Source organism: Protopterus annectens, chromosome 17.part0, assembly GCF_019279795.1.
Source record: "Protopterus annectens isolate FY-2018-M chromosome 17.part0, PAN1.0, whole genome shotgun sequence".
NCBI lineage: Eukaryota > Metazoa > Chordata > Ceratodontiformes > Protopteridae > Protopterus > Protopterus annectens.
In genome coordinates, this window is record NC_056751.1 from 392695583 (window position 1) to 392706298 (window position 10716).

The following is a 10716-nucleotide window of genomic DNA, read 5'->3' on the forward strand; positions in this document are numbered from 1 at the left end:
TATATTTTTATTTTTTTGTGTATATATATATATATATATGTATATATGTATGTGTAGATAGATATATATATATATATATATATATATGTATGTATGTGGGTGTATATATATATATATATATATATATATATATATGTATGTGGGTATATATTTACATATATATATGTGGGTATATATTGTAAAATACAGTCATAGAATCGTAAATGTGTAGTCAAGAAATAGTCGATGGGTCAAGTTAGATTTAAAGTCTGTCTCTCAAAAGAACTCATTTGGCAGCTTAGGACAAATGCCAACCAGTGGCCAGGAATTAACGAAACAAGCTCAATAGCCTGTATTTTGAGGTTAAAAAACCTTGAGAGAGAGACTTTAAATCTTCTGATTAAGTTGGGTTTGTTTCCAACGAAAAGTGTACTGAAATTACCGCGCTTCAAGAATAAAATAGTGTTTCGTTAAGGAGCTCTGCTTTTATCTGTTTTTTTCACGGTTTGACAGTCTTGGTCTTTCAGTTCGTTTATATACACCTGATTTAACAACGTCATTGTAGAGTGCCTGCTGGGAGGTCTGAATTTGGCTCTTGCATTTTTGGGACTTGAGTTTGGATATGTATTGTGCCCTGTTTGCATCTTACGCTGAACCCGTATTCTCCAATTAGGATGGCAATGAACGGAAATTTATGTCTATGCACATGTAGATTAGTAAAACTGAGATAATCATACCATGGGAATAATTTCATCAATATTGGATTTTAGATTCCTGAGATGTTAGTTTTGACATATTTTATGCCCAAATTACATTTTATGTTGAAAACGGCACTTTTAAAACTAAGATCGCAAGGAGCAGAACTGACTATTTTCGTACATGCAAATTAGAAGATGCCACTATATGGCTGATTGGTCTAAATTGCCTTTTCTCGTCTGTGGATCGGATGGTTGGCCTTTGGGACTCATTGAACGGCTGTGCTTTTTTTCATTGGCGAACATGGCTTTTGTGTGATGCTTGCATTGTGAGAGGAGTTTAAGTGATATTTGCAGGACTCTTGTGGCAGGCGCGGCAATGTTGTGGCAGTCCGTTTGTTTAGACCTTTGATGTTGGCTGCTGTTACATTCTTGAAATCTTGATTGGACACATCATATGCCTGATTTACATAACTTGAATCTGCATTTTAAATCTAGATGGCAACGAACGGAAGCCTTTCATTTTGTATATGCAAATTAAGTGAAACAGTTCTATGACTGGTTTAAACCACTTTCTTTCCGTTCATGGATTGGATGATTAATCATTGATACACTATTTAAAATGAACATCAGTCCCATATTTTTTTATCACGATCTGAGGAAGATTTTATCGAAAGCACTTATCGTGTCTGTATTCAGGGACTTTTATCTCGCTTTGCTTATGTTTTATCTACATTAAATGGATCTACAGATTTTTAGTACATGTTTTGTACTTGGACTTTATTAATATTGTATCTGCACTTTTCAAAGACGTCAGCCTAGGTGAACTCACTGTCGTTTTTTTGTTTTCCTTTCCTAGACAGTTCATAGCATTGGGAGAATTTTATTATTATTGAACACTTACCTAAACACTGCAAGCAGGGGGGGCAAGCCCCCCTGCACCCCTCCACACCCCCGTAACTTAAATATACCAACTCCGAGATCGCACTCGGAAGATGGGAATCTTCCCATTTCACACTATACGGAGATGCCTGTTCTGCATGGTCGAAATTTCAAAAGTCTAACATATGGTCTCGGCCATATTGGTTTCAGCGTTCTGAAATTTCAGTCGTGTAGGGGGACCCATATATGTGTCTGTGTGTGCATGTATATGTGTATAGCCTATGGTATTTTAATGTAAATGGTAAATTAATCTGTCAGGGCCTCTTACATTTTGCCCATCATCCCTCTAGTATACCTTTGTTGGCCTCTGTGGAACAGGGGTATGGTTGAATGAAACCCTTCCGGTGCAGTAGTAGTTTAGGGTAAAAGACCTTTTGCCAGACATGCTGTGTCTTCAGATATGTTGTTTAGTAGTGAAGTTCATAAGGAAAGAAACAGTAGCTTCTTTGTTTAGCTGATAATCAGAGGCTGATATGGTTTGCTTGGCTAAGTCTGTTTTTGCAGACTGCTAATTCTGGTAGTTATGTTCCAGTACATGTCTGTAGTGCAAGTTTTTATTGAGACCTTTCTGAGGGAATGATGAGTAATCTGATGAGAGCAATGCTGATTTCCTAGTTGACACGAGTCCAGTTCTGATTCTTCGGAAGGTGAACCCCAGCTTAAGTCCAATCAGTCTTTCTTTTTTTTCTGTGTTTACTAGTTTTACTTAAATTGTTTGGGACAATATTTCTCTTTCTAGTAATCTAGCCTTTTAAAATGTTTAGTTATAAAAGGCTGTTTGTGGCAGAAGTTCTGAATGAATTATTTTGTTAATTTGGCTCTGGGTTTGAAACATTCTTTGAGAGGTGTGCTTTAATGTGTAGATACAGGCTTTGTAAATGCTGTCAAGGTGGTATGCTTGGTTGCATATTTAACTTCTCTGTTTCAAAACCGAAATTTTTAATGCACCTATTTTTGAATTAGTGTTTTTGGCCCTCTTTTAGAGATTCTCAAATAGTGGTATGGTAAAGACAAGTTAATGCAGGGATGTTTCATTTACCCAAGTTCTCCCAAAGGAAGACGTCATCAAGGGACAGAAAAAAAATTTATAAGTGAAAAAAAAGTAAGAGATCCAAAAGGAATTGGCAGGAGGATAATTCTTTGGAATGAAACTAGTGGGGCCCCTTTCTGAATAAGGATCAGCCCATCTGCAAAGAAATGACCATGCCAAGTCGCAGAGCTCTTCCACCTTCCCCCAGGCTTCTGTTATCCCTACAGCCTAGCTGCACATGATTTCAGACAAATGTGTTCTGGTAATTTAGAGAGAATGTATTTGGCAGTGGATAGAAAATCATTCGCCTTTCATGGGAATTCCCTCACACCCACTAGACTAGACAGAGCTGTTTTGTCCATTGATCCATCACATGGTAGAAGCAGGGGTCATAGAATCAGTGTCTGCAATACACAAAGGCAAAGGGTTCTACTCCACAATTTTTTTGGTTCCATAATGAGCAGTCCTGGAGACCCATCTTAGATTTGTTCATTCTAAACACCTTAGTAGAAGTTCTGAAATTCGGAATGCTCCCCTTAGTCACTCCTAGCATTGCTTCCAGACTACTGTTTCATGGTGACGCTAGGTTTGTAGGATGCTTGTATTCCTTTTGGTTCTAAATTCAGAAAACATGAAATTTTGCATCTGGTTTGCATGACCAGTTTTCTACATTACTGTTTGAGCTATTCTTCTGTACCTTGAGTATTTACTAAGTGTCTGCCTTACTGGTTGCCCAGTGCATAACTCTAAGCATCCACATTTTTACTTATTTAGACTTTCCAATTTGTGCAGATTCTGTGTTCAGGTGCTTTTGGAGTCCTTTGATAAGGTCGCATCCCTCATTTCACAGTTGTTTCAAACTGAACCTTCAAAAGTTCTTTCTCATACCTTCACAGTAAAATTATTATTCTGGAATATTTGATACAATTAAAAGGGTGGGCTTTCTGCCAGAAGACCATGTCCTGACTTATCGGACTATTTTCTAGAATTCTAGGCCTCATTGCGTAAATGATCTTCGTGATACAACTACCCAGACTACACGTGAAAAATTCAGTGGTACTTGAAGAATTGTTGGACCCTGCACTTTCATCCCTTGAATTTCCAGGTACTGGTACTGGGATTTGTGAAACGGGAACTGCTCTGGTGGAAGGCTCAACTATTTCGGAATACAGGGCTCCCTTTCACTCTTCAAATCCTAGTCCAATCTGTCCTAAATAACTCTTCAGGTTTTTCATGAGGAGAAGTGCGTTAGTTCATGTGCAAGGATTGTCGTTTCCTTAGAACATGACTAAGCACATAAATGTGTAAGAGATCTTTGGCAGTGATACATGCCTTAAAAGTTCTTCACTTATGGACTCTGGGTCCTCTTGGTCACAAGTAACACTATTGTGATGTGGTACCTGAACAAACAAGGGGGCACAAGGTCAGAGGGTTGGCAGTGATGTCTTGGGGAGTTTGTTTTGCATCAGCCTCTTCCTTCAGAACAAAACACAGTGACAGACTAAGCAGATCCTGGACAAACCATCATGAGTGGAAGCTCCATGTAGATGTCTTTCAGGACATGATCCAATTGTAGAGAACACCTGACCTAGATATGTTTTTTTTTCTTTCATAGCTGAAATTACGTTCAAGACACCCTTGCTGTCGTACTAGAAAGACAAGCATTGTATCATTCTCCCAGTCTGGAATGTTGTTGATGTGTCTTTCTGTGGATCCCCTTGTTTCATCTTTTTGTGGTCAGTTTATAAAAGGAGAGTTGACCATGAGTCCCCCTCGAAAGCAAGTTCTTCCTCCCTGGGATCTCAGCTTTGTTGAAAAATTGGCCGTGCGTTCTTTTGAGCCTGTTTCGCAAGCTGATATACAGTTCATTACATGGAAGACAGTTTTACAGTCTGCTCTAGCATATGGAAGGAGAAACTCTGAGCTGCAGGCTCTCATGGTGGGGCCCACCCCTATCTGATTTTTCACAAGAGGAGGGTTGTATTATTTTTATTTATTTTTTTTAGATTAGTACTAGGCTGACTGCTCTTGCGAGCCATTTTAAGCCTTGCCAATTATCCCTTGTGAGACTCGAACCCTGCACCTAGTGTTTGTAAGGCAAACACCTTAACCCTTAGGCCACCCTCACCTGTATTTGGCTTAGAAAGTCCTGATGAAAGGTTCACTCGGTCTACTGATTTTCCTCCTGTGGATTAGCCAGTCAGAGTTAAGAAAATGGGGGTAAGATTGGTGGGTAGGGGAACCAAAATTTTTATTTGTAGCTGGCCAGTTGTCATGTGCAAGACGGGAAACTACCCATATAGCCTAAAGGCTACTTCAGCAGTGAGGAATTCTAACATTATACTGTTTTGTGTAAGTGGAACTTGCCCAACTGTACTTTGTGTGAATTGATTAATTCTGGTCTAGTTTGCAGTTAAACAAAGGAACACCTTTTGGCCATATGATCTTGTCTACCCCTGGATTCACCCTTTTTTCTACTTTTTCAAGCAAATTTCTAAAGGTGTTTTGCATGTTAGAGCAAGAAAGACAGTGGCTCTGACTTGATTTTATTTTTTGATTTAGAACAATTAAGACAGCCTCTAAACCTGTAGCTGTATCTTGTCTAATTTTTTTTTTTTTTTTACTTTGAATACTGTATTACTTGAAGCCTAAACTACTTCTAGAACAGGTATTTAAATTACTGGCCCTCAAGTCCATTTCTTGTCCTTTCAAAAAGAGAGTTTGTTTTAAAACTAGCCCTTCATTTTTGCTTGAAATAAGATTCTGAATTTACTCTGCTGTAAACTCTGTAGCTCCCTGTCTTTACTGTAGTCTACATAAAAGGCCTCTTCTCTGCTTGGATGTTTACTCCTAAAAAGCAAATTGAAGAGTTTATCATTTGCCGTACTTGTGCTTTAATTGTAAAGCTTTATTTGTGTTTTGCCATGCGTATAAAAGCCTATGTAGAACTGTATTTTATAAGTACCTTTTTATAGTTGCAGCATTGCTTGAAGTCCCCTCGAGGTTTATGCATGGAAACCTTTAAAAGCTATAGTGAGAACACTTGATCGCATGACACTGAGAGCTCTGTGCAACACATTTTGATATATATCGTTTAATTTTAAAGCTAGTTTTAGCGTTAATCATTTTGAAGTCATAAGAATAATATTTCCACGTTATAAAGTAGTAGTGCATTAAAACTTGAGTTGTCTGTGTTTAGATGCAGCATTGACTGGAAGAAAGGTAAAAATGTCACAATTAAGACAATCAAAAAGAAGCAGAAGCATAAGGGCCGAGGCACTGTAAGAACAATCACAAAACAAGTACCCAATGATTCTTTCTTCAATTTCTTCAGCCCGGTTAAAGGTAAGATATGAAACTGGGAAACCTAGATAAGCAGGTACTTGGTATCATTTCCATGGCTCAGTTTTGTGTTTTCCCTGCAAGGTTTTGCCTATTTCCTTCCCTAGCTTCAGAAAAAAAATGCATTTCTGAATGTATAAACATAAAAATACAGTAAAATAGTTTGTATTTGATGTTTATACATGCAAAATGCAACATAGGTGCGTTATCAGTTTTATTTTTAATTGGTATGTCATACAGTTGAAGTAGAGTATTTAAACTTAATCAGAAGCGCAGTATTTTAGACAGTGAAATTTGTTAGGAATAATTTTAGTGTAGTACCTATAACATCAGTTTTGCATGTAAGCAATTACAGGCCAAATATTTGTGTGTCTAGCAGGGCCTTAAGATTGACTGTGATATAGTCAGTTATGGTAAGTGATGAGCTTTTTGTAATAGTGTATTTAATATGAAGTAGAGAAAATGAGTGAAAACTAGATGAAAGGCAAGGAAGTTACTGTGCGGTAATAGTAATTGTGAAATTTAAAGGGGTAAAATGTTGTCTAAGGCTTTAAACATCATTGCCTGTGTAATAGGTACCAGGCACAAGTTTAAAAAGCAGGTTATTTGTTCAAGTTTTACCTTTTTTATAGATATGGAGGGGCGGGAAGTACCCAAGGAGGCTTGCACAGGAAGGGTGAAATTTGAACATGTGTGGTACAGATGAATGAAGTATAGTAGAATGCCAGTAGTTAATTTCTCTTAACTGCATGTGATTCAATTTTATAATTATGCAACAAGTGTTAAGCTTACGTTTTATATTTTGTTTTGCTTATTCTTCTGTTGAATCCTCGTATAGATGTTAGTGGATGTGGGGGTGGGATTTACCTAAATTTTGTTGCAAGGTCTCATGGCTGACTTGAATCAAGTTTAGGTTTTTAGCAAATGGGGAAAACAGAAAAAAATTCTATCCGTGGAGGGAGTTGGCTAATCCAGTTAGTGTAACAAGTACCATAGGCCCATGATTCCCATAATCCAAGTCCAGGACCAGAAACAAATTGCATTTATATCTTGAAAGTGTATGCTGGTATAGAGTAGGAAAAACTTTTGAAGATGGAGAATGGACCTGCATTTGGAGCACTACTAAATGTTAGCTATGGAGATTGCGGAGTTGCATTAACTTTACCAATAAGAAATGGCAAATTGAAAGAGAAGAGCTGTGAAGAAACGACTAGTGAACTTGCATGGAAGAATAAAAATGATTAAAGACTGAATAAGTGGGATGCAAGAAAGATAAATTGTACACGTGGTGGCTCAAGAGTAGCTCACTGACATGCTTATATGGCTTATTGTTTGAATGCATGAGTTGCAATTGAAGGACGTTATGATAGAATACTTTGCATGGACCCTGTGAGAAACAGTGAGAATATTGTTACACATATTTCAAGCCTTTGGATGATGTCTCTGCCTGAGAAATTCAGCCAGCACAGAATCCTCTGCAGTACTACTTCAATATTTCTCTTGTTTTGCCAACTTTTGGCAATAGAATAGTAGCAGGCTGCACATTACAGGTGGGTGCAAGGGAGAACTTGTATTCTTTTGTCAAGGAAGAGGCTTCTTTGTATGAAGCTGCGGGATCTGCCTTATTTTTCAGAAGGTTCGTTCCTTATTTGACTGGCATGGGAGGTATGAGAAGTGAACAAACCTGAACTACGAGTGTTATTTTTCTTGGCTATGGCATGGTATTTTAGGGAAATATGATTGTAAAAAACATGAATATTATTTCTCAAAAAGTTGCATAGACTTGAAGTATGTTCTTGCTGATTTAAATGTCTCTTGCAGAAGAGTTCTTGTCAGTCTTCCATTTTTTCAGCTGTGTGTTAAGGAACCTTTATGGCAGGAAATTAAATAGGTATGTGGTTATACTCAGCTGAAGCTTTTTTTTGTTGGTAGAATATCCCTGATAGTTTTTTTACTGTGTTTATGCTGACTAATAGCAGTGATGGTTTACCATTTATTATGTTAGGGTTTTAATTGCTTGTGAAGGAAAATTTTAAGTACCTGTCTGTAAAAAGAAAAAGAAGTGAGAACCCTTTGTCTTTTCTACCTAAATGTCTTGACTGTTTTTGCACGTAGGCCGTACTGTCAGGCAAATGCAAAAGTTATTCATGTCACACTGTAAAAATGTGTAGGAAAAAATATGACATTTTAAAATACATTTATAATTAAATTGTATAACTAGAGAAAGTGCTTAATACTTGATAGGTCTCTATAAGCAAGCTCTTGAAGAGTTTATTGAAGCTAATAAACTGATAGCTGAGTGTGAGCTTAAAATGGCCACTAAAAGCAGAAATGACTACAAATCTTTCTTTAGTAATGGTAGCACGTTACACACATTTCCTTGGGTAGATAGCAAATTTTGGAAGTTTGATGGGAAAAAAGAGGTAGCTGGTAACTCGTTTTTGGAAGTGTAATGAGTTGGCAGATTTAAAAAATTCCCTGCAGTGTACTCTTTCAGAAATATTGGAGAAGTAAATGCCTTTAACTAAGGAAATTATTATTTTGTGGGACACAGGATCTGAATTTCCTAGACATAACAAGTCCTTAATTGTATTTCCATCGGCTGACAAAAAAAGCAATTAATAAAAAATGGAAATAGAGATCTAAACCCATTGTATTTGAAGTACTGAATATTTTAGAAGAGATATACGCAAGGGAAGGAGAATTATATAGAGGTAAGTGGAGTTTGTGGGAACAAAACATACAGAATATGGAAGGAGTGAGATTTTAAGGGAAGACCGGAATTAAGAGATGTATGTAATGTACTGAGACAGTTATTAAGAAAGGAAGTGTGTAATGTATATTATGTGTAAATGGGGAAAAACGTTAATGTAATTTTTCTTTTTTTATTAATGTACATGCCCTTTTGTCTTAAGTGATGCAGTTGGCTCCACTTAAATTCTGGTTAAATGCAGAGAGTCAGTTCAGTCCTGTTAGTTAATGGAATTGTATCGCAGTGTATTCCACATTAAAGCATATCAGATAATTGCGTCCTTTATTTTAATGCATAAGTGCCTCTAATCCCGAGTAGTTCACTACCATGCTATTTACTCCACATAACTGCATAGCCCAGTGCGGCTGTGTGCTGCAAGTGTGGGGATATTTACATGCGGTGGTAGTGCTGCAGTAGCGTTGTCACCTCACAGTTAGACGTTGCCCGTTGGATTCTCAGAGCGTCTTCTAGGTCTGCGAGGAGTCTTTCCAACACAGACTTGGACCGGATGATGCGTCGCTTCCTTCAGGCCCAGATGCAGATGGGAGTGCTCTTGCCTCCCCCCCCCCCCTCCGGGGTGGAGCTCGGCCCCCTTCTTTGCCCCCCATTGCTCCATCTCCGATCCATTATCAGGTTTCGGAGCTGTCTAATCAGAGTAGCCTCTGAGCCAGGGAGTCGGTGCTGATACTACTTCGGCCTTACCCTCGAGTTTATCGGGTCCTTTTTTGGATCTGAGCTCTCTGGGCCGAGAGCTGAGCTTCGGATCCGCAGGGGTAAGTGTGTCTTTGGCTCCGATGCAGTCGGAGCACACTTCCCTTTCGGGTCCGATCGCTTTGCCGCCAGTCCACACGGCTGATCCGAGGGGTCTGCTCTCTGATCCCAGGGAGAGTGGTTCACCTTCGGCTTTCAACGTGGTGGAGAGGGTGCTCTTGAAGGGTTCGAGGTCCCCAGTTCTTGCTACGGATCTACCCGCCATTCCCTCGCAGATGGCCCTGTCTTCCATCATCCGGCCCCAGGGGCAGCCTGCGTCTACGCCCCAGCTAGTTCCTGCAGAGAAGCATGACCCCGTTGGTGAGCCCTCCTCGGACAGTCCCGCCGAGGAGGTCTCTCACAAACGAAAGTATAAAAGGAGGCACTTGGACTCCCCTGAGTCCCTCATGGAAGACACTGACTTGGAGGAAGGGGAAGGTTCCCCCAGGTCACCCCCTCCCCCTGAGCAAGTCTCCTTTGGAGACATTATGGAGATGCTGTGCATTAGAGGGGGGTGGTCAGCCCAGAAGCCTTCCTCAGATGAGTTTGTGTTTCTGGAGGCGTTTGACACGTCTACCTCTTGGGTGTCCCCTCTGGCCGATCCCCCTGGTAGACCTAATTATTACCAGGGCATGGAAGGAGCTGGACACTGTGGAGCCAATCCGTAGGAGACCAGATAAAATCCTTTAGCACCCCCCCCCACACACAGACAAGCCAGCATGGAGTAAAGGTTCCCCGGTAAATGCCATGGTGGTGGCGGCTGCCACCAAGAAGGAACTGACACAGGAACGTTCCTCGGTCCATCCTCACGACAAGGAGTCTAGGACGATGGATCGCAACGGAAAGCGGATGTTTGCTTCAGCCACTTTTTCCATAAGTGTGCTGAATTACTTGGCACACGTGATTGGGCTTCAGCGGGATCTTATAAAAGAGTACGCTGGGTCTTCAACGGAGTCCATGGCGGCCGAGGACAAACTAACTTTCTCTGCTCACATGGCCACTCTAAAATCGTTTTCCATTGCTTCTATGCGGCTTCTCTCCCATGCCATGGAGGGGCCGGCTAGAGCCAGCGGAGCAGGTATCGCCTTACGGCGTCATGCCTGGCTCCGACTTTGCGGAACCCTTCAAAGCGTCCTTTGCGAACGCTCCCTTTGACGGTTCTACGCTGTTTGGCAAGACCGTCCGCGATAGCTGCTCCAGAGCGAGAAAGACGGGAAGATGCTGTC

General features: G+C 40.1%; 1 protein-coding gene across 1 annotated transcript in view; it reads left to right on the forward strand.

Moving 5' to 3' along the window:
- The window catches only part of NAP1L4 (nucleosome assembly protein 1 like 4), a 709070-nt gene extending 702376 nt beyond the window's left edge, over positions 1–6694 (forward strand). The window contains exons 4-5 of the mRNA XM_044059186.1: positions 5846–5991; positions 6621–6694. Coding sequence (XP_043915121.1) covers positions 5846–5991; positions 6621–6694 — 220 coding nt within the window. The remainder of the gene's footprint in view (positions 1–5845; positions 5992–6620) is intronic.
- The last annotated feature ends 4022 nt before the right edge of the window (positions 6695–10716 follow it).